At 42.4% G+C, this 24,719-nt stretch overlaps 1 protein-coding gene across 1 annotated transcript; it reads right to left on the bottom strand.

Annotated features, from left to right (window-relative positions):
- Window positions 1-1,379: 1,379 nt before the first annotated feature.
- On the bottom strand, window positions 1,380-24,437 carry LOC106612916 (calcium/calmodulin-dependent protein kinase kinase 1). The gene is made up of 17 exons (XM_014214578.2): window positions 24,304-24,437; window positions 23,395-23,678; window positions 23,099-23,146; window positions 22,921-22,974; window positions 22,732-22,783; window positions 22,507-22,640; window positions 22,369-22,405; window positions 22,159-22,180; window positions 21,645-21,733; window positions 21,043-21,242; window positions 20,806-20,859; window positions 20,250-20,323; window positions 19,927-20,014; window positions 19,653-19,781; window positions 19,184-19,287; window positions 10,670-10,714; window positions 1,380-1,926 (listed from the first exon to the last, which is right to left on the bottom strand). The coding sequence occupies exons 2-17, from the start codon at window positions 23,656-23,658 to the stop codon at window positions 1,833-1,835; spliced, it is 1,488 nt and encodes a 495-aa protein (XP_014070053.1). The 5' UTR covers window positions 23,659-23,678; window positions 24,304-24,437; the 3' UTR covers window positions 1,380-1,832.
- Window positions 24,438-24,719: the final 282 nt, after the last annotated feature.

Below are 24,719 nucleotides of genomic sequence, written 5' to 3'. Positions count from 1 at the left end.
GGAAGTCAGACACTTCAGTATAGGGAAACTTAACCCCTGGAGTGTTTCTTTTAGATAAAGGGACTGTGTGTCATGCCAAATCCCCTGTCATAACACATATGACTAGGATGACAGCCCCTTGAGATAAATGGCTCTATAGTACTCAATCACAGGATAAACATACCTATTTTTACCTCTTCTTGCTGAGGAGTGCATGACAGAGACATAAGGACTTCATATGTACACCTCTTATCAAGAGTGGGCACACCTTTACATGCATTGTGTTCCCTGACTGTTGAAAGAAAAAAAGCATGGGACAAATGGCATGATGTTTCATTGTGGTCGTTGGCAAGTGGTATTAGATCATTCTACAGAAGGAAGTTGGTGTCAAATACATTGTGACATGTCTGTCTGAAGTAAGCCTAATGTAGCCTCTGTATGAAGAACAATGAAGAAGAAAAAACTGACCTGAGGCACAATAGATAATACAGTCAGACACAAGGATGCCATCTAGTGGTATATTTACAAAGAAACAGGGACTTTGAACATAAGGCCTATGACTATTTGTCTGTCAATTTTGAATAAACAAACACTGATAACCAAAGTAAACACAAACTTTACACACCACAAATATTTATTAAAAACAGCATTGTTCTCAAAATTGTTCTCAGACACAGTTTCCACCAACTTCAGGTACAAAATCTCTTACCTAAACAAGTCACAGGGGCGCTTTGATACGTTTGACCTGTCCCATCCTAATTAAGGTCACAGGGGAAACACTGACCAAAACTAAGGTTCCTACCCTGTCACAATAATACAAGTGTTATTCCAGTTAGTTTTTTACAAAAGCATGTGGATGGTGTCAGAGAGCCATACTTGACTAGCCCACTGGGCCGTGACATGAGGGAATATCAATATCAACTATTGAACAAATAGGTGGTCATATTTTGGAAAATGATGTGGTATACTTCAGCATTTCAGAAATACCAATTAAAAAATCTGACCGAAAACAAAAACAGATGGATTTTTTTTATTCAAGTGTTTACATTGTGATATTATATGACTTTCATGTCAGCTGAGATGATTCAGAATAAGCTGCACATTTTAGCTCCTCACAATGCAGACTTTGTGTCGACCTAACTTGTTTTCCCCTCTTAAATCCTAAAAGCTGGGTCAGGCTATTCTGACACATGTTCCAGAAGTCCATTTGACATCTAGATGTGATATCACTCACTTCAATTTGTAAAACAGTAAAAAATATATATATTCAAAATAAAGCCTTTACTTCTACTCTTTCTTTTGAAACGGCCCCAGATGAAAGATTGCTTGCTATAACACCTGCGTACAAGAGCCAGCACATCATGTTAGCGAGAGAGCCATACAGAGAACAAACAAGAATGTTCATTTGCTACCTTTAATTATCTTCAACATCAACTGTATGAAAGCATGCAAAAATTACTTCTTTAGAATGGTACATATTTACATTGTAACAACCACATTTCAGTTCAATCCATAGGTGTAATATTTGGAAAACACAGAGCTAATAGTACAAAAGGCATTGACTATTATGAGTAATATAGTACAGTGCATCATGAACAGACAATGAAACCCTATGTTAACAGCAGACACAAACATCACGCAGATGGAATAAGACAAAGGTTAAAAACCTAATACATGGTTTGTACTGTAGTTATCACAAATCTTTCTAAAAGACTGTAAGGGTGAGCTCTTTCATTTGGATCTCTCTTCAAATATATTACATTAATATTACATATTATATGAAGATACAGCAAAGAGTTTGCTTTGTACAGGTCTGTCCCCTAATTTAAACAGGTCTATCAGGAAAAAAAGGTTTACCAGCCCTCTGCAACTGCACCATCATCTTCAGTAAGGTCCTCCAACTCTCCTTCTCCGTTTCCATCCAACTCTCCTTCTCTGCTTGATTTCCTGCGGGCAACACATGTTTTATTGTCCCCCATGATGAAATCGGGGCAAGGGGGACGACTATGGATCAGTCTCAATACGTTTGTACATACGTTAGTCCCACACAACATCTTTTGGCGAAACTTGACTGAATGATGTGTCTTGCCATAAAGATTCACATTTACAAAATTACCCAGATTGGCCCAAGGGAGGCGCTATTGTAATCAACTCAAATTCCAAAATTGGAACAAGCATGTCTCCTGTACCGTTTGACCTCCAGTCATGACATTTTGTACATACAATGCCTTGCAAAAGTATTCAGACCCCTTTGGATTTCGTCACATTTTATGATGTTACAAAATGGGATAAAAAAGTATTTTTAAAGATGAATAGAAATTAAATAACTAAAATATAGTTGTTGCATAACTACTAAGCTTCCTGAGGCAATACATGTTAGAAACACCTTTGGTATCGATTACAGCTATGAGTCTTCTTCGGTGAGTCTATAAGAGCTTGGCACAGCTGGCTTGTGCAATATTTGCCCATAATTCTTTAAAAAATATATTTTTTATATTGCAGATAGATTTCCGCTTCCATCAATGTAAATGTCTGCATCATTTTCAATCCCCCATATATTTTGTTGTAAATATATATACAGTATATATATTTTTACTTTCAATATATTTTCCATTGTTATTTTCACCTAACCCTACCACCCCTCCCCAAATTGGAGTAAACTAATGGACAACAACACTTAGGCTTCTACTTCCAGCTTAAACATACTATATACATTTAACAGACACAATGTATTTTACAATAGTTAAGTTTTGTTTGTTTTTAATCCCATCCTTCAGTTACCCTCAACCCCTCCCATCTATCTCTGAAGACCATCCATTTCTATTAGCCATATATTTTTAACTGTGCTGCTTCACAAAAGTCTGCACCTATATACATTTTATGGATACAGTATATTTTACATTAGTTATCTTGTTGTTTTTAGTCCCACCCTTCACCTCAACCCCCTCCCATCTATCTCATTTTCTTTTTCTATTTGCCATATATTTTTCAACTGTGCTGTGATGTTTCACAAAAGTTCTGAACCTTTCTATTCTCCTAGTTTCTACAGAATGTAAATTAAATATAAAAATGTTTGCAAAAAGTATTTATTACAGTTGAAGTCGGAAGTTTACATACACCTTACCCAAATGCATTTAAACTCAGTTTTTCACAATTCCTGACATTTAATCCTAGTAAAAATTCCCTGTCTTAGGTCAGTTAGGATCACCACTTTATTTTAAGAATGTGAAATGTCAAAATAATAGCAGAGAGAAAGATTTATTTCAGCTTTTATTTCCTTCATCACATTCCCAGTGGGTCAGAAGTTTACATACACTCAATTGGTATTTGGTAGCATTGCCTTTAAATTGTTTAACTTGGGTACAACATTTCGGGTAGCCTTCCACAAGCTTCCCATAATAAGTTGGGGGAATTTTGGCCCATTTCTCCTGACAGAGCTGGTGTAACTGAGTCAGGTTTGTGGGCCTCCTTGCTCGCACACGCTTTTTTCGTTCTGCCCACAAATGTTCTATAGGGTGAGGTTCGAGCTTTGTAATGGCCACTCCAATACCTTGACTTTGTTGTCCTTAAGCCATTTTGCCACAACTTTGGAAATATGCTTGGGGTCATTGTCCATTTGGAAGACCCATTTGCGACCAAGCTTTAACTTCCTGACTGATGTCTTGAGATGTTTCTTCAATATATCCACATAATTTGGGATGGTGTTCTTCGGCTTGCAAGCGTCCCCCTTTTTCCTCCAAACATAACAATGGTCATTATGGCCAAACCGTTATATTTTTGTTTCATCAGACCAGAGGACATTTATCCAAAAAGTACGATCTGTGTCCCTATGTGCAGTTGCAAACCGTAGTCTGGCTTTTTTATGGCGGTTTTGGAGCAGTGACTTCTTCCTTGCTGGGTGGCCTTTCAGGTTATGTCGATATAGGACTCGTTTTACTGTGGATATAGACACTTTTGTACCTGTTTCCTCCAGCATCTTCACAAGGTCCTTTGCTGTTGTTCTGGGATTGATTTGCACTTTTCACACCAAAGTACCTTCATCTCTAGGAGACAGAACGCGTCTCCTTCCTGAGCGGTATGACAGCTGTGTGGTCCCATGGTGTTAATACGTGCATACTATTGTTTGTACAGATGAATGTGGTACCTTCAGGTGTTTGGAAATTGCTCCCAAGGATGAACCAGACTTGTGGAGGTCCACAATTATTTTTCTGAGTCTTGGCTGATTTCTTTTGATTTTCCCATGATGTCAAGCAAAGAGGCACTGAGTTTGAAGGTAGGCCTTGAAATACATCCACAGGTACACCTCCAATTGACTCAAATGATGTCAATTAGCCTATCAGAAGCTTCTAAAGCCATGACATAATTTTCTGGAATTGTCCAAGCTGTTGAAAGGCACAGTCAACTTAGTGTAAGTACACTTCTGACCCACTGGAATTGTGAATTATAAGTGAAATAATCTGTCTGTAAACAATTTTTTGAAAAATTACTTGTGTCATAAACAAAGTAGATGTCCTAACCGACTTGCCAAAACTATAGTTTGTTATCAAGACATTTGTGGAGTGGGTGAAAAACGAGTTTTAATGACTCCAACCTAAGTGTATGTAAACTTCCGACTTCAACTGTATGTTATCGATCGATTGACTATGACTTTTCAAATCATCTAGCAGTGCTATTTGCAGAATTAGCTCCTGGTAAATGCTACAATTCTTCAGCCATTCCTGGACCTGCTACCAAAAACAAGCTACATATGGACACTACCAAAACAAATGATCTAATGATTCTGTCTCTTCGCAGCAAAATCTGCAGAGCTGGGATGGTTGTATCCCCCATATACATAACATTCTTTTGGTTGCAAGAATTTTGTATAATAATTCAAAGTTTTGAATCCGGGAGGTGTTTTGCGTATCAGTTCATACACCATGTGCCATGGATTCGGTACATCAAAAATATCTATCGAACTATTTTGCAATCTATATGGCACAGCTGTCAATTTTTCGGGTCCTTAAATTAAATTGTTATACCTTTTTATTGATCACAATTTTCTTTAACCAATTTTAGTTATTAATGCAGGGCCGACAGTCAAGTTACTTACTTTTTCCTTCTTTCACTTGCGTCTTCCATTTTTGCGGTAATGCTGCAACTAGTTGGTTGTAATTTGGGTCAGAGCAGACATTTCCATATATTTTCTTTAGCTGCATGTGTGACGTAACTCCACCAGTCCTATTTGTGATCTAATTTCCAAAGATGATACCTTATTTTTATTAGTATATTTGAGTTTAACCATCATTTTTGTTGCATTATTTGTTCTGTCTTTTCTGGTGGATTAAACTGAAATTGCAACCAACTTTCTATGGCTTGTTTTAAAAATGTTATTTTGGAGATTATTTCATTTTCAAAAAACCAAAAGTGAGATGTTGTAATCTGGAAAAGGGGAAAAGAGACGTTCTTACTAATCTGCTAGAGAACCAGTTTGGATTTAAGTATAACTTTTGCATTACTGAATCCTTTATTGAGAGGTCTAATGGTTTAATGGTTACCCCTGTATATAGCCTTGTTATTGTTATTTTATTGTGTTACTTTTTTTACTTTAGTTTATTCAGTCAATATTTTCTTAACTCTGATTTCTTAAGTGCATTGTTGGTTAAGGGCTTGTAAGTAAGCATTTTACAGTAAGCTCTGTTGTATTCGTCGCATGTGTCACGTCCTGACCAGTAGAGGGTGTAGTTGGGTCAGGACGTGGCAGAAGGGAGTAAGTGTTTTATTGTTTCATTTAATTTTGGCCGTGTGACTTCCAATCAAGCACAGCTGTAGAGGGTTGTGGTTGATTGGGAGTCACACATAAGTTGCCTACGTTTCCGTTGTGTGGTGTGGGTAATTGTGCTTGTCACTGTTGTTGCACCTGACAGGACTGTGTTGGCTGTCAGTTTTGTTGTTTTTGTTAATTGCATAGTGTTCGTAACATTAAAAATGACGAACCCTAACTCCGCCGCATTTTGGTCCACTTCTTCCGTAGACAGCCGTTACAGAATTACCCACCAAACCAGGACCAAGCGGCGGAAGAGGAAGGAGCAGCAGGACTACTGCGTTATGGAAAAATGGACATGGGAACAGATCCTGGACGGAGAGGGACCATGGACTCAGGCTGGGGATTATCGCCTCCCGCAGTGGGAGATTGAAGCGGCGAGAGCGGAGAGGCGCGAGAGAGCGCGACCGCCGAGGCAGCCCCAATATTTTTTTGGGGGCACACGGGACAGTCGGTGGAGCTGAGGTCGGAACCAGAGCCAGTCGGGATGACATTGGAGGTGAGCGAGGGCTATGAGACAGAGACTGTGACGGGGTTAATGGGAAAATTAGGAGAGAGAGATGAGAGAGCTGCTAGTGTGGTGCATAAAGTACGGCATTCGCCTAATGAGCGTGTCGTGGGTATGATGTCACCTGAGGCAGCTCCCTCTCCATACTCGTCCTGAGGTGCGTGCTGGTTGTCTGGTAAAGACTGTGCCTGCGCCCAGAAACAGGCCTCCTCCATGTCTTCCCAGCCCTGCACATCCTGTACCTACGCCCAGAACCAAGCCTCCTGCATGTCTTCCTATCCTGGTCAAGCCCGTGCCTCCTCCACGGACCAGTACTCCAGTGGGTCTCTCTATCCTGGTCAAGCCCGTGTCTCCTCCACGGACCAGTCCTCCAGTGGATCTCCCTATCCTGGTCAAGCCCGTGTCTCCTCCACGGACCGGTCCTCCAGTGGGTCTCTCCACCCTGGTCTCTCCTGTGCCACCTCCTCAAGCCAGGCCTCCGTTATGTCTCCCCAGCCTGGTGAATCCTGAGTCGGAGCTGCCCGCCAGTCAACAGTCGTCAGGGCTGCCCGCCAGTCAACAGTCGTCAGAGCTGCCCGCCAGTCAACAGTCGTCAGAGCTGCCCGCCAGTCAACAGTCGTCAGAGCTGCCCGCCAGTCAACAGTCGTCAGAGCTGCCCGCCAGTCAACAGTCGTCAGAGCTGCCCGCCAGTCAACAGTCGCCAGAGAGGTCAGACTGCCCTGAACTGCCGGAGTGGCCAGACTGCCCTGAACTGCCGGAGTGGCCGGACTGCCCTGAACTGCCGGAGTGGCCGGACTGCCCTGAACTGCCGGAGTGGCCGGACTGCCCTGAACTGCCGGAGTGGCCGGACTGCCCTGTTCTGCCAGAGTGGCCGGACTGCCCTGTTCTGCCAGAGTGGCCGGACTGCCCTGTTCTGCCAGAGTGGCCGGACTGCCCTGTTCTGCCAGAGTGGCCGGACTGCCCTGTTCTGCCAGAGTGGCCGGACTGCCCTGTTCTGCCAGAGGTGGCCGGACTGCCCTGTTCTGCCAGAGGTGGCCGGACTGCCCTGTTCTGCCAGAGGTGGCCGGACTGCCCTGTTCTGCCAGAGGTGGCCGGACTGCCCTGTTCTGCCAGAGGTGGCCGGACTGCCCTGTTCTGCCAGAGGTGGCCGGACTGCCCGGTTCTGCCAGAGGTGGCCGGACTGCCCGGTTCTGCCAGAGGTGCCCGCCTGCCCTGATCTGCCAGGGTGCCCGGCCTGTCAGGATCAGCCCGAGTGGTCCTCCTGCCCTCCGGTCCAGCCCGAGTGGTCCTCCTGCCCTCCGGTCCAGCCCGAGTGGTCCTCCTGCCCTCCGGTCCAGCCCGAGTGGTCCTCCTGCCCTCCGGCCCAGCCCGAGTGGCCCGCATGCCCTCCGGCCCAGCCCGAGTGGCCCGCATGCCCTCCGGCCCAGCCCGAGTGGCCCGCATGCCCTCCGGCCCAGCCCGAGTGGCCCGCATGCCCTCCGGCCCAGCCCGAGTGGCCCGCATGCCCTCCGGCCCAGCCCGAGTGGCCCGCATGCCTTCCGGCCCAGCCCGAGTGGTCCGTCTGCCAGGGTCAGCCCGAGTGGCCCGTCTGCCCGGCGCAGCGATCGGCGCCAACAGAGTGGGCGACGCCGAAGGTGGAGCGAGGTCCACGTCCTGCACCTGAGCCACCTCCAGGATAGGTGGGTTGGGGAGGGAGGGTGTAGCACAGTGCCGTCGGTGACGGCAGCCACCCTCCCTTCCCTCCCTTATTGTTTAGGTGTTCCTTTTTGTTGGGGATTTTTTTGTGTTTTCCTTTTTTAGGTGCATCCCGGGGTCTGCACCTTGAGGGGTACTGTCACGTCCTGACCAGTAGAGGGTGTAGTTGGGTCAGGACGTGGCAGAAGGGAGTAAGTGTTTTATTGTTTCATTTAATTTTGGCCGTGTGACTTCCAATCAAGCACAGCTGTAGAGGGTTGTGGTTGATTGGGAGTCACACATAAGTTGCCTACGTTTCCGTTGTGTGGTGTGGGTAATTGTGCTTGTCACTGTTGTTGCACCTGACAGGACTGTGTTGGCTGTCAGTTTTGTTGTTTTTGTTAATTGCATAGTGTTCGTAACATTAAAAATGACGAACCCTAACTCCGCCGCATTTTGGTCCACTTCTTCCGTAGACAGCCGTTACAGCATGTGACAAATAAAAATGGATTTGATTTTAGTTTATTTGATTTGCCCTTTATTCTTTTCAAAATTCTTCAAGCTCTGCCAAGATGTTGGGGATCATGGCTAGACAGCAATTCAAGACTTACCATAGATTTTCAAGCAGATTTAAGTCAAAACTGTAACTTGGCCACTCAGGAACATTCACTGTCTTCTTGGTAACTCCAGTGTAGATTTGGCTTTGTGTAGTAGGTTATTGTCCTGCTGAAATGTGAATTCCTCTTCCAACCTCTGGTGTAAAGCAGACTGAAGCATGTTTTCCTCTAGGATTTGCCTGTGCTTAGCTCTATCCCGTTTCTTTTTGTCCTGAAAATCTCCCCAGCATTTGCTGATGTCATACCATGATGCAGCCACCACCATGCATAAACACAAGGCAGTTACTCAGTGATGTGTTGTGTTGGATTTGATTCCTTAATACCTTGTATTAACCAAGATGTATGTTTTTTTCATTTAGTTCATTATTGTTGAGTACTATAATGGTATTAAGCCATCCTCAGTTTTCTACCGTCACAGACATTGAACTCTGTAGCTGTTTTCAAACCACCAATGGCATCACCAATTTTTTATTTAAGTGGGCAAGTCAGTTAAGTACAAATTCTTATTTTCAATGACAGCCTAGGAACAGTGGGTTAACTGCCTTGTTCAAGGGCAGAGTGACAGATTTTCAACTTGTCAGCTCAGGGATTCAACCCACCAACCATTCGGTTACTGACCCAATGCTCTAACCACTAGGCTACCTGCCACTCGTACATCCCTGAGCAGTTTCATTCCTGTCCTAAAGCTCAGTTCAGATGGACGACTTTATCTTTGATGTGTCTGTGTGGTTTACTATATAATCCACAGCATAGTTATTAACTTGACCATAGTTAAAGAGATGTTCCATGTATGATGTGTTGTTGTTACCCATCTACCAATCACTGTCCTTCTTTATGAGGCTTTCGAAAAGCTCCCTGTTCTTTATAGTTTTATCTGTGCTTGAAACTCAATACTTAACTGAGGGACCTTACAGATGTTGTATATATGAGGGACAGAGGAAGGTTTAGTCATTCAAAAATCATGTCAACCCTTATTATTTCACACAGAATGAGTCTATGTAACTTATTATGTGATTTGTTAAGCAATATTTTACTCGAACTAATTTAGGCTTGCCTAAAAAGGGTCTGAATACTTATGCAAAGACTATATTTTAGCTATGTAATATATACAGAATATACAATTATTTGCCCACTCTGACATTACAGAGTAGTTTGTGTAGATTGTTGACCAAAAATTACTATTAAATCCATTTGAATCCCACTTTGTAACACAACATGTGAAGAACTCAAACGGGTCTGAATAGTTTTGCAACTTGCAAAGCATCTCCTCATGAGCAACACGTGTCCCATAAGGACCTATTATCTCGGCCTATTACAATTTCCAGAAACTATACATTTTGTCTCCCAGCAAATGTTTTACAAGCATATCTCCAGTGCCTTTTGAGCTACAGTCATGACATTTTGTACAGACAGTGCATTCAGAAAGTATTCAGACCCCTTGACTTTTTCCACATTTTTTTTACATTACAGCCTGATTTTAAAATGGATTAATAAAAAGAATAATTCTCATCAATCTACACAATACCCCATAATGACAAAGCGAGAGAAAAAAATGTATGCATCTCCTCATGATAAGTCCTGTTTTATATCAATGCATCTCCCTATCAGACAGTGGAGTCCGGTCTCTAACATCCCGTCCATTGTCAGCTATCAAGTTTTGATTTCCAGCAAGGGAAAAAATATGTTTTTTTATCTTTCTCATTAATCCACGCGACATACATTTGTATAATTGCCAATAATTGTCACTAATTGGCCCCCAAGGGGGGCTCTGCATCATTCGTGGGGGACAACATGTTTACTGTTGCCTTGCTACTGTGTGTTGTTAAAGGCAACTAGAAGGGGGAAGGGTCATGACAAGAACACTGCATTAAATGCCATGCATGTCAGGAACAGCATTACCAATCAGGTCCAATACGCAGCGCATAAATAGACAGTACTGAGACCATAGAAATAGAATCACATAGAGTAGAATGATAGTGATCAAACCCCAGAAGAAAACCTGTTAGCACAAGACTGGTGTTGCGTCCCAATTCCAAATTGCAAAATATTCCCTATAGAGTATGCACTACTTTTAACCAGGGCTCTTACCTCAATGAAGGATGAACCTCGGTTTCCAGTCGCCCCCAAGAGTCCCTGCAATGGGTAAGAGATAGACAAGAAAAGGACAATATCAGCAAATATGTGCTTGTTAAAGACTGCACGTCAATGGTAAATAAGCAATGTAATCATAAAGTTACATTACATGATGGAGATAGATACTGTAGAAAAAAAATCTGAACATCTATGATGGACTAATTAATATTAGCATATTTCGTTAAGGCACAATCTAATAAACCACTTAGCAATGTCATCAAAGCTGTTGTGTGCCCTGATGTAGTTGACTGAGCTGAACTGTAAGTGTGTGAGTCGTCATGCTCAGAGGGCACAGGGGCATGTGCCCCCTCAGATTTGTCATTTTTTTCAATAATAATAATCATAATTTAAATGTTTTGCTTTATGTTTTGTTGTTTCTCTGTAATACTACTAGCCACTTTGAAATGTTATGAAGTTGGCATTAGCTAACCCAGATAGGTTCCTAGTCTCCCAAACTCATAACTTGCTATCAAGAAGCCATTTCAGGCTATCAATCAAGTTAGTTGTATAACCATAGACGGTGCGTCCAGCTTCCACTAAAGTAAATTGAATTGCCAAAATGATATAGCCTAATTAGCCTATTCCTGTTGAGACAGAAATACATGAAGTCATTCAAAAGAGGCTACTACACCAGAAAGCGTGATTTGGACACATAGGATCATTAGCTTCTTACATTTTTTTTGTTGCTGTGGATTGTTTTAAATCACATTGCCTACAGTCGGAGTTTGGGCAGCGCACGCGGCAAATGCCAAATATATGAGTGTTGAGTTGCAACTGTCAATGAAAAGTAGGGCCCAGCCAGGTACAGTGCCTTCAGAAAGTATTCAGACCCCTTGACTTTTTCCACATTTTGTTACGTTGCAGCCTTATTTTAAAATGGATGAAAAAATATATATCCTCTGCAATCCACACACAATGCCCCATGACAACAAAGCAAAAACAGATTTTTCTATTTTTTTGAACATTTATTAAAAATAAAACAAAAAAACGTATTTACATAAATCTTCAGTCCCTTTTCTATGAGACTCGAAATTGCGCTCAGGTGTATCCTGTTTCTCTTGATCATCCTTGAGACGTTTCTACAACTTGATTGGAGTTCACCTTTGGTAAATTCAATTGATTGGACAAGATTTGGATAGGCACACACCTGTCTATATAAGGTCCCACAGTTGACAGTGCATTTAAGAGCCAAAATCGAGGGAATTGTCCGTAGAGCTCCAAGACAGGATCGTGTTGAGGCACAGATCTGGGGAAGGGTACCAAAAAATGTATGCAGCATTGAAAGTCCCCAAGAACACAGTGGCCTCCATAAGTCTTAAAAGGAAGATGTTTGGAACCACCAAGACACTTCCTATAGCTGGCCGCCCAGCCAAATTGAGCAATCGGGGGAGAACGGCCTTGGTCAGGGAGTTAACCAAGAACCTGATGGCCACTCTGACAGAGCTCCAGAGTTACTCTGTTGACATGGGAGAACCTTCCAGAAGGACAACCATCTCTGCAGCACTCCACCGATCAGGTCTTTATGGTACAGTGGCCAGACGGAAGCCACTCCTCAGTAAAAGGCACATGACAGCCTGCTTGGAGTTTGCCAAAAGACACCTAAAGACTGTCAGACCATGAGAAACAAGATTCTCTGGTCTGATGAAACCAAGATTGAACTCTTTGGTCTGAATGCCAAGCGGCACATCTGGAGGATGGTCCCGTGTGGCTCAGTTGGTAGAGCATGGTGTTTGCAATGCCAGCGTTGTGGGTTCAATTCCCACGGGGGACCAGTACGGAAACAAACATTTTGGAAAAAAATGTATGAAATGTATGCATTCACTACTGTAAGTCGCTCTGGGTAAGAGCGTCTGCTAAATGACTAAAATGTAAATAGAGGAAACCTGGAACCTTCCCTACGGTGAAGTATGGTGGTGGCAGCATCATGCTGTGGGGATGTTGTTCAGCGGCAGGGACTGGGAAACTAGTCAAGATCAAGGGAAAGTATAGAGAGATCCTTGATGAAAACATAAGTCTCTGAATGTCCTTGAGGGGCCCAGCCAGAGCCCGGACTTGAACCCCATCGAACGTCTCTGGAGAGACCTGAAAATAGCTGTGCAGCGACACTCCCCATCCAAGCTGACAGAGCTTGAGAGGATCTGCAGAGATGAATGGGAGAAACTCCCCAAATACAGGTGTGCCAAGCTTTGTAGTGCCATACCCAAGAAGACTTGAGGCTGTAATCGCTGCCAAAGGTGCTTCAACAAAGTACCGAGTAAAGGGTCTGAATACTTATGCAAATGTAATATTTCATAAAAAAAAAAAAAAAGTTTTTAATTTGTCATTATGGGGTATTTTGTGTAGATTGATGAGGAAAAATAAACATTTTAATCAATTTTAGAATAAGGCTGTAAGAAGGAAAAAAAGGAAACCGCACACTGCTCTTGATAGTATCACTGATATTTAATAAGCTTACATATCGGCCTCACGGCCTTCGTCAGAGCTTTTGTGAATTTTCTGAAAACAGCACCTCTATGTAGACCTAGCCCCACCCACATCCGTTCCACGTATGGAAAGGGGTTGGAGGCAAAGGAAAAATAAATAAGTGCTACCAAACATAACAATATGCATTTCACAAATATTACAAAAGTGTATAGACAAGACGCACCGAACACGTCAGAGAATTGTTACAAAAAAGACCAGCTAAAGCAAAAGAACACTCCGTTATGTTCACAACCACATATACTTTGAATTCGCGAAAAGTGGGAGGTGTGGTTAAGAAACATTGGCATATTTTATCATCGGACCCAGCTTTGCCGGCTGAATTCAAGAATCCACCACTCATTGTGTATAGGAGAGGTCGCAATTTGCGCGATAAATTGGTTCATGCCAACTGCCAGCCACGAAAGAAAATCAGCCAGGCTCTTTTACGCCCTCTACCAAATGGTAGCTATAAATGTAGAGGATGCGCACAGTGCAACAATATGATGAAGTGTGAATATTTCTGCCACACACACACAGGAAAACGGTTTCAAATTAACGATATCATCACGTGCACCACCACCCATGTTATTTACATTATTAAATGTCCATGTGGGCTCTGCTATGTCGGTAAAACCTCCCGCTCTCTCAAACAGAGAATTAGTGAACATAAAAGTTCAATCAGGAGAAACGACAGGGATTATCCGGTCGCAGTACATTTTAATGACCAAAAGCATGACATTTCTACCTTTAGATTTTGTGGCGTAGAGAAAGTCAAGATATCAGACAGGGGAGGTGATATTAATAATACTCTGAGCAAAAGAGAATGTTTTTGGATTTTCACCCTCCAGACATTATTTCCTAAAGGACTTAATGATGAATTGCCTATGTATGTTATGTTGTGAATTTAAAATATGTTTCTATTTAAGATTACTTTGTTTTTTCGTATGATGTACCCAATGATTAATGAAAACTTGCTATGTCCTCGTTGTGATTTTATGGACGTGTTCGGTGCGTCTTGTCTATACACTTTTGTAATATTTGTGAAATGCATATTGTTATGTTTGGTAGCACTTATTTATTTTTCCTTTGCCTCCAACCCCTTTCCATACGTGGAACGGATGTGGGTGGGGCTAGGTCTACATAGAGGTGCTGTTTTCAGAAAATTCACAAAAGCTCTGACGAAGGCCGTGAGGCCGATACGTAAGCTTATTAAATATCAGTGATACTATCAAGAACAGTGTGCGGTTTCCTTTTTTTCCTTCATCCTGTTTCAACTGTTGCCATGCACCTGTAACAAGATTGCTCAGATGTGCGAGTGCCTTTTGAACCCAGAATAAGGCTGTAACAAAATTTTGAAAAAGTCAAGGTGTCTGAATACTTTCCGAAGGCACTGTATATTGCAATATTTCAAAATACAATTGCAAGAAAACAGTTTGGAAAGCAAATGGCTAATGCTGTAAAGAGAAGACAAAGAAAATACTCTGTCTATTAGTTAGCAAAATTGTCAACTTAATTTAGCGAACAGTGTAGCCTATCTTATTGGAGAGAATGGAGAACATTGGCCATGTCCACAGTGAGTGTGTATATTCACTCTTTATCATTGTTGGATCAGTGCCATTTGAAAGTTTGTTTTTGGACAATAATTTCTTCCCCCAGGTTAGATGGACGTCATATTGTATTTGTGTCTCCTCTTCTCATAGCCATATTAGATGGATCAATGTCGTTTTTATTGATTTGTCAGTTTGTCAGTGTCAGCGGAGTAGGCTACCCTGCAATTATTGTTGTATTAAAAAAGATTCTGCTAATGTCTCCAGTCATATGAAGTGTAGAATTGCATGAAATGTGTTTATAAAAAAACAAATTTTTCCCATGCAAAGAAAGGAGAAGAAACGTATCTTATATAGCCTATGCCCTTTGTGCTGTTGTCTGTGCCCAATAATGTTTGTACCATGTTTTGTGCTGCTACCATGTTGTGTTGCTACCATGTTGTTGTTATGTTGTGTTGCTACCATGTTGTTGTTATGTTGTGTTGCTACCATGCTGTGTTGTCATGTGTTGCTGCCTTGCTATGTTGTTTTCCTAGGTCTCTCTTTATGTAGTGTTGTGTGTTTTCTCCTATATTTATATCGTATTTATTTATTTATTTATTTATTTATTTTAATCCCAGGCCCCTGTCCCCACAGGAGGCCTTTTGACTTTTGGTAGGCCGTCATTGTAAATAAGAATTTGTTACTAACTGACTTGCCTAGTTAAATAAAGGTTAAATAAAAAATATAAAAAATATAGCCTAGACCTACTGTAGGCACTACATGCTCAGCCAAGCACTGATCGGTCTTTTTGTGAACAGTGATTGAGTTATATTATTAGGCCATCCAATCTACTCATCACATTAGGAATAGTAGGCTCAATCAAGGTTCACCCGATATGGATAAAAATCAAATCAAAATCAAATCGAATCAAATTTTATTTGTCACACGCGCCGAATACAAGTGTAGACTTTACTGTGAAATGCTTACTTACAAGCCCTTAACCAACAGTGCAGTTCAAGAAGAGTTAAGAAAATATTTACCAAGTAGAATAAAATAAAAAGTAACACAATAAGAATAACAATAATGAGGCTATATGCAGGGGGCACCGGTACTGAGTCAGTGTGCGGGGGTACAGGTTAGTTGAGGTAATTTGTACATGTAGGTGGGGGTGAAGTGACTATGCATAGATAATAAACAACGAGTAGCAGCAGCGTTCAAAAGGGAGGGGGGGGGGGGTCAATATCTATTGTCCGGTGGAGATTTTATTAATTGTTCAGCAGTCTTATGGCTTGGGGGTAGAAGCTGATGAGGAGTCTTTTTGTCCTAGATTTGGCGCTCCGGTACCACTTGCTGTGCAGTAGCAGAGAAAACAGTCTATAACTGGTGACTGGAGTCTCTGACAATTTTATGGGCTTTCCTCTGACACCGCCTATTATATAGTTCCTGGATTGCAGGGAGCTTGGCCCCAGTGATGTACTGGGCCGTTTGCACTACCATCTGTAGCGCCTTACGGTCAGATGCCGTGCAGTTGCCATACCAGGTGGTAATGCAACCAGTCAGGATGCTGTCGATGGTGCAACTGTAGAACCTTTTGAGGATCTGGGGACCCATGCCAAATCTTTTCAATCTCCTGAGGGGAAAAGGTTTTGTTGTGCCCTCTTCACGACTGTCTTGGTATGTTTGGACCATGATAGTTTGTTGGTGATGTGGACACCAAGGAACTTGAAACTCTCGACCCGCTCCACTACAGCCCCATCGATGTTAATGGGGGTCTGTTCGGCCTGCCTTTTCCTGTAATCCACGGTCAGCTCCTTTGTCTTGCTCACATTGAGGGAGAGGTTGTTGTCCTGGCAACACACTGCCAGTTCTCTGGCCTTCTCCATATAGGCCGTCTCATCATTGTCGGTGATCAGGCCTACCACTGTTGTGTCGTCAGCAAACTTAATGATTGTGTTGGAGTCGTGTTTGGACACGCAGTCGTGGGTGAACAGGGAATACAGGAGGGAACTAAGTACACATGGCAGACATGTTGTTGCCTACTCTTACCACCTGGGGGCGGCCTTTCAGGAAGTCCAGGATCCAGTTGCAGATTGAGGTGTTTAGTCCCAGAGTTCTTAGCTCAGTGATGAGCATCGTGGGCACTATGGTGTTGAACGCTGAGCTGTAGTTAGTGAACAGCATTCTCACATAGGTGTTCCTTTTGTACAGGTGAGAAAGGGCAGTGTGGAGTGCGATTGAGATCGCATCATCTATGGATCTGTTGGGGCGGTATGTGAATTGGAGTGGGTCTAAGGTGTACGGGAGGATGCTGTTGATGTGAGCCATGACCAGCCTTTCAAAGCACTTCATGGCTACCGACGTGAGTGCCACGGGTGGTAATCATTTAGGCAGGTTACCTTTGCTTCTGTGGGCACAGGGACTATGGTGGTCTGCCTGAAACATGTAGGTACTACAGACTCTGTCAGGGAGAGGTTGAAAATGTCAGTGAAGACACTTGACAGTTGGTCCGCGCATGCTTTGAGTACACGCCCTGGTAATCCGTCTGGCCCAGTGGCTTTGTGAATGTTGACCTGTTTAAAGGTTTTGTTCCCATCGACTACCGAGAGCGTTATCACACAGTCATCCAGAACAGCTGGTGCTCTCGTGCATGCTTCAGCTAAATGCATAAAAGGCATTTAGCTCGTCTGGTAGGCTCACGTCACTGGGCAGCTCGCGTCTGGGTTTCCCTTTGTAGTCCGTAATAGTTTTCATGCCCTGCCACATCCGACGAGCGTCAGAGCCGGTGTAATAGGATTCAATCTTAGTCCTGTATTGACGCTTTGCTTGTTTGATGGTTCGTCTGAGGGCATAGCGGGATTTCTTATAAGCGACCGGATTAGTCTCCCGGTCCTTGAAAGCGTCAGCTCTAGCCTTTAGCTCGATGCGGATGTTGCCTGTAATCCATGCCTTCTGATTGGGACGACGTCGTCGATGCACTTATTGATGAAGCTGATGACTGAGGTGGTGTACTCCTCAATGCCATTGGATGAATCCCCGAACATATTCCAGTCTGTGCTAGCAAAACAGTCCTGTAGTGTAGCATCCGAGTCATCTCTGCCTATTTGTTATTGTAGTTTGGTCAGGACGTGGCAGAGGGTATTTGTTGTACATGTTTTTGGTTATGTGTTTATATAGAAGGTTATTTTTTGTAGAGTGTTTCTGGGTTTAGTGGTGTATCTATGTAGAAAGGGTATTTGATTTAAGTGGTTCGGGGTTTATTAGATATGTATTTATGTAAGATGGGGTGTTTGATTTAGGTGTTCCGGGTTGTTGGGTATGTTCTTGTATTGTATTTCTAGGGGGCTGGTCTAGTGTTGTATTTCTGTGTTGGCCTGGTGTGGCTCTCAATCAGGAACAGCTGTACATCGTTGTTGCTGATTGAGAGTCATACTTAGGTCGCCTGTTTTCACCTGTTAGTTTGTGGGAGATTGTTTCTTGTTTAGCTGTGTGGCTGATGAGACTGTCAAGTTCGTTTTGTTTTGTATACGTTTATGTGTTTTCCTTCTTCACCAAAAAAAAAAAAAAGATGAGTGTACATTTTCCCGTTGCGTCTTGGTCTCTACCCTACGACAACCGTGACAATCTGACCACTTCCGTATTGAGCGAGTCACTGGTACTTCCTGCTTTTTTTTGTTTATTTTTATTTTTAAATTATTTAAAATAAAATTAAAATATATTTTTTTTTAGGGGTGGATCAGCTTAATATTGCGGAAAGAATATTGCTTCCATCAATGTAATTATCTGCATCATTTCCAATCCCCCTTATATTTTCTTGGTAAATATATATATCCATACATGCATGCGTACATATACACATATATACAGACATACTTTTTTAAAGAATATACCTTTATTATGCTTTTGTTTTTGCTTTAAGCAGGAAGATAGAGTTATGGTCAGATTTGCCAAATGGGTCTGGGCCTGTTCCAGTGAAAGCAGGATATCCTTCTCGTCGGACTCGTTAAAGGAAAAAGTTTCTTCTAGTCCGCGGTAAAGTTATTTTCAGTCATAAGAGACGGTAGCAGCAACATTATGTACACAATAAGTTCAAAAATAAGTTACACAAAATGCAAAAAATAGAACAAAATACCCTCTAATTAAAGCTGACAGTCTGCACTTTAACCTCCTAGTCATTGTATCATTTCAAATCCAAAGTGCTGGAGTATAGAGTCAAAACAACAGAAAATGTGTCACTGTCCCAATACTTTTGGAGCTCACTGTATGTCATGTTTCTCATTGTAGCTTCAGTCTTCTGCCATACACCTGTCCTTACAGTATTCTGTATATGTACGCTTCTTTTGTGTTAATCCCATTTACAGTAGCCTATATATCTAACCGACTCTGTGTATTTCTGTCACTTTGTTTTGTTTTGTTTGTTTCCTAATCCCAAAATTGGCAGATAAAGAAAGCAGATAAGGAGGATTTATAGGGGACTTACGCAAGGAGACCTCCTGGAGCAGACATAGACCTCTCTGCCCTCCTGTTGTGACACTCAAAGGGGTTACTAAAGGACCTCTTCCTCAGCATGGACTTCACCAGGATCTAACGTGGGGAGAGTGAGTGTCAGCTGTGCGTCCCAAATGGCAACCTATTCTCTATAGTGGACTACTTTTGACCAGAGCCCTATAGACCCTCGTCAAAAGTAGTGCACTATATTGTGAAAAGCGTGCCGTTTGGGACACACATTCACTGTAGCAATCTGCCATATGACAAAAATGTTCCCTGACCATGTGTATTGACCTGGAAAAACTCTGGGCCCTGGTGTAGGTCCCAGACTTTTTCCCTTGTTAAGACACAAAAACTCCTGGCCCTATTTGTGATAGATGAGTAAGTTAGTAAGTAAGCCTTGTCCGAGCCAGAACAAGAGCTGTATATCCCCTGGACAGGACACTAGTGAACTGACTCACCACAGCAGACAGACTGGGGATGAGTTTGATGGAGTTCTGGACCTCCTCCTCAGTCACCTCCACCACAGTGCAGTGTTCTTCCTCCAGGGGTAGAAGGTCAGTGCCATCCTCCGTCACCCACGGGTGCTCCTGGCAACAAACAGGAGGGGGAACACAATCGTCCCACAACACTTTACCAGGACAGTAAAACATTCATTTAAAGTGTCATAGATGGTTTCATGAAGGATTTGTTTTTTATAGGCACTATTGAAGGTCTAGATCTGCCCCCTTTTACCTTGATTTCAGGAATGGTGATCCTTGTATCAGGATTTTTATCCAGCATCCTTATAATAAGCTCCTTCAACTCCTTGCATACTTCAGGCCTGTGGTACCAAAGAGTGACTGAGATGACCACCTACCAAATACAATAGACCCGTCTACAGTACAGTAACTACAGTAGCAGTGAATGGCTAGGAATGTTAAAACAATACTATTACTATGTTATTATCAAGTTATTACATGCTATAATGTGAAGTTCTACCCATATTTTAGAGTGGTGCATAGAGAGCAGACTAAATTGCTTTTGCATGGTAAATAGTGTCCCTTAGTGGAACTCACGTGTCTGGGAACTCCACAGGCCTATTCCTGATCTTATTGTGCAGGCCGATGATGTATTCATCGATGAAAGGGCACTGATATAGGAAGATAGTGAAGAAGAAAAGGCATTAAAATGCTGCTATAAAAGGATAGGCTACATGCATACGCATGCTGTCTGTTTCCCAAATAAACCATTAAATGTATTTATTTTAAAAGCATTATTATGGGGAGCGGAGTCAATCACCACCTTCCGGAGACACCTGAAACCCCACCTCTTTAAGGAATACCTGGGATAGGATAAAGTAATCCTTCTACCCCCCCCCTAAAAGATTTAGATGCACTATGGTAAAGTGGTTGTTCCACTGGATATTATAAGGTGAATGCACCAATTTGTAAGTCGCTCTGGATAAGAGCGTCTGCTAAATGACTTAAATGTAATGTAAATGTAATGTGAGATGCAACGGTTGATCAAACAATAGTTGTAGTCCTCAGCATAATGGACACAGCAAATCAGAAACTAGTGGGCCAAAATAATCCATGGCAGAATACTGTACATTATGATAATAACAGAACCTACCTTCCCATAGACAAAGCAGTACAGGGTGACTCCCATGGCCCACACATCCAAGGCCTAACAAACATGAACATTGACCATTACTTTACAAAGAGAGCTTGCTGTATATTTTACAGTACAGTAAAATGTTGACGTTTGATACCAAGTCAATGCAATACATTTTCATGGGGTAAATATTATTTCTAGGATACAATCAAAGATGAGTGACCTGATTAGATAAATTAGCAATTAGTGTCTAACCTTGCCAGTAAAGCTCTGTTCATGATCAGTCATCATCTCTGGGGCCATGAAGGCTGGAGTCCCTGCTGAGCTGGACAGGAGAGCATCACTCCCCTCAAACTGGTTACTGACACCAAAGTCTGCAATCTTCACATGCCCATTGTCTCCCAGTAACAGGTTGGAAGGCTTGATGTCTCTGTGGATGATCTTCTGGTAGTGCACTGAGAAGGAGGTGAGTGTGAGAATAGGACCAGGGAAAAAGGACAGGAAACACTGATTTAGTTCTCTTTTTAGATAAACTTTTATAAGTATACAAACAGCATTGCCCATTTGATTTAGGTCTTGACATTCAGCTGTCAAAGCACCAACTGATCCTGTCTTTTCAGAACGTATCTGACTAGTGACTTTCAAACCAATGTCTTGCTAAAACATCAGCAGGGTTAGCAGTATGCTGCAGGTCTCTGAGCAGAATGCTATTAGGCCATACGTCCCAAATGGCACTCATTTCCCTATTTAGTGCACTACTTTTGACCATGGCCCTTAGGGTTCAGGTCAAAAGTAGTGCACTACTGTATATAGGGAATACAGTGCCATTTGCGACGAAATCCAGGTGGAGGACTTACAGTATTCAATCCCCAGGATGATGTCTCTGAAGTAAAAGCGGGCTTGTTCCTCTGTGAAGGGAGTGTCTGAGGGCACCTCCATCACTGGGCTAGGGCCCAGGAAAAGCAACAGAGAAAGGTAAGTAAGCATCACCACCATAATCTTCCAAACAGTGGTCTTCCTACCACTAACAATGCCTGAACCTTGTCATTGGTATCTTATATCCCTTAAAAATGGACACCTTATATTCACCAAATTCCGTAACTGGAGGAGTTATATATAAATAACAAAATTCATAATTTAAGTGTTATGTACAGTGTAATAATATAATAATACGAATATAAGCCATTTAGCAGATGGTTTTATCCAAAGTGACTTACAGTCATGCGTAGTTACGTTTTACATATGGGTGGTCCCAAGAATCAAACCCACTACCCTGGCATTTCAAGCGCCATGCTCTACCAACTGAGCTACAAAGGACCAGTGTTATAATGTAATGTAATACAGTATATTTCAGAAAGGAGTAAAACGTACCCTTTTGGCATTAACTCAAAGGCTAGAAAATAAACAAACAGAGAATGAAATGACTAGTCATATTAGTTTCTATGTAATAATCAAACTGGATAGAGTATTATAATATACCAACTATGGACCTAGTACAAGGATATACAACAGAAAACATAGTTTACCATGTAACACCTTGTATCACCATTCAATGCACTGACATGATGAATGCATACTTACCCATGTGGAGATTGTCTTCAGCAGGATCATCGAGAACCTACAATTGGAAAGTGTAAATCTCTGAAATTAATAAAACTAAATGTAAATTAACCATATGAACCTTTTAAATCTTCCACTTATGTATGTCAATATGTTCACCTCCACCAGATGGACAATGTTAAGGTGATCTAGTTTCTTCAGGATGGCGATCTCCTGGTAGACTCTCTCCAGTGGCCCCAGGGGTTTGGGTGGCAGTCCCTGTTCTGTGCTGGCTCCTCGAGGAGGGGGGCGTCCTATAACCAACCGCCATTATATATAGTGGTGATCATCACCAGTTCATGTTCATACCAGTACTAAAGACTTAAAAGGAACATTTTCACCTACGAGGAAATCCACACATCTTCATCAGCTTCTTTTTTGAAAAAACTTTCATTGCCTACGCAAGGAAAGACATGATCAGTTTGCTCCTATGGTATAATAGTCAAAAAGGCCAAAACAGAGGGCTGAGGAACTGCACATTTCTCTGCTCCCACAAAGGAGATGATAAAGAACGAAATGTGCAGAGATTCTTACATAGTATTGTTCATCATCTTCATTGTAAGCTAATCTCACCACACCATATGAGCCCTAGAATAGAAAAAGAAGAAAGTCTGACAGAATCATTTTGACTTATTACACAAGAATTCTTTATGAAATAATGTTTTCTCTTGTCAGACAAATTCAGCATCTATTCTAACTTTTCCTTTCTTACCTTTCCAATCTCATCCTTCAACTTGTATTGGTTGAGCTGGATACAATCCTAGGGAGAGAAAAAGTGAAGGTGGTGGGATAATGCACATTGACTACACATTATTTAGGCTCATGCCTATTTCTTTTGAGACTTCATGGATGGGTCCTAAATGGCACCCTATCCCCCATATACTGCGTCCCGAATGGCACCCTATTCCCCTATGGGCCCTTGTCAAAAGTAGTACACTATATAAGGAATAGGGTGCCATTCGGGACAGAACCCTGATCTCCATTTGGGACACAGGCCTGACCTCTGACCTGGGAATCCGAAATGGACACCCGCTTGGACTCGATGGTGGGCTGTCGAGCCTCTCGCGGCTGGGTTGATCGCTCCTGCAATGATAGCTTCCTGTCTGACAATGAAAGCTTCCGGCGCGCTGGTGCAAGGGGCCTTCGATGGCCGTTGGGAGGGGTCATCCGGTTGGATGCCACGTTCATGGCGGCCACCATGTCAGCCAGCTCTGCATTGTGCTCAGAGTCCAGCTCTGCCAGCTCTGCCAGTCCATCAGTGTCTTCACTCATGGTTATCCCTGACCCTGTTCCTTTCCCGGTTCAATCACAGAGAAAGGTCAGAGATGTCATAGGGGCCAGCTAATTAGATAATTAACATTAAATCGTACATTTTAACCGACATTCACTAGTGTTCTGTACTTGTTCATCAAGCTGCTTCTCGCTACAGAAACAGGAGATTCTGCCCTAGAGATTCCTCAGTCAAGGCTTACTTACTTAACCAAGATTCAACTGTAACATCTCCCCGATGTGGGAGACTACACTCAACTGGCTTTCCAATTTTGAATATCGAAAATATTTTCCAAATGCGATTTTGTAGAATTAAGGCATGCACATTAACTAGAAATAGCTTATTATTTAACAGGGTAAGTAAGTAAAAATACAGTATGTCAATTGAATTAACTGTAATTGGCTTGTACATTTCTGCATGTACAATACAAAACCAAATGACTATGACTTTTCATGGAAATAATATGTCTAAATGCATCATAGATGACAACCACCTGAGCTCTGCTGCCTACCGATTCCTGTCAACACAAATAGCACTAACTGCAAATCCCTTCCAAATCCACCACTAAAACGTTCACATCCACACAAATCGGATTTTCTGCAAATGACATAAAGGAAGCATATTCATATTATGGCTGTTTTACTTACACACAGCTTGAGGATCCTACATTGCTTCTCAGTGTGTATAAGCTGCAGGGTCTGTCCTGCTGATGTTTAAGTGAGGAAAACCCCTTTGTGTCTCAGGTCAGGACTTTCACTGCTGAGCCAAGGACTACAGGATTACTCCAGCCTTAACGATAAACCCTGGCCGTATTTAGCCTCGTTAAGGTTATTCTGAGGGTGGCAGTCAGTGTATACATTGATCAACTCCACCCCTGGGCCAAAGTATCGGGACATTAGGTATTTGTCCCAAATGGCAATATTCCCTACATAGTGCAAATGGCACTATTCCCTACATAGTGCACTACTTTTGACCAAACACCTATGAGCTCTGGTTAAAAGTAGTGTACTATATAGGGAATATGGTCCCATTTTGGACACATACTGGGAGTTATGGCCAGGAA

The sequence above is a fragment of the Salmo salar genome, chromosome ssa09 (assembly GCF_905237065.1).
Source record: "Salmo salar chromosome ssa09, Ssal_v3.1, whole genome shotgun sequence".
NCBI classification, from domain to species: domain Eukaryota; kingdom Metazoa; phylum Chordata; class Actinopteri; order Salmoniformes; family Salmonidae; genus Salmo; species Salmo salar.
Note: the sequence above shows the minus strand (reverse complement) of the source record. Positions and strands in the feature narration are given on the sequence as shown.

What these genes read in the sequence shown, in the direction of transcription:
- LOC106612916 (XM_014214578.2), bottom strand. Translation starts at nt 23,658, where the DNA reads ATGAGTGAAGACACTGATGGACTGGCAGAGCTGGCAGAGCTGGACTCT. An exon ending in ACATTGTCCATCTGGTGGAG is followed by an intron (nt 22,406 to 22,506) that starts GTGAACATATTG and finishes TTCCAATTGTAG; the next exon opens with GTTCTCGATGATCCTGCTGA. An exon ending in TCCCCAGTCTGTCTGCTGTG is followed by an intron (nt 19,288 to 19,652) that starts GTGAGTCAGTTC and finishes TCCCCACGTTAG; the next exon opens with ATCCTGGTGAAGTCCATGCT.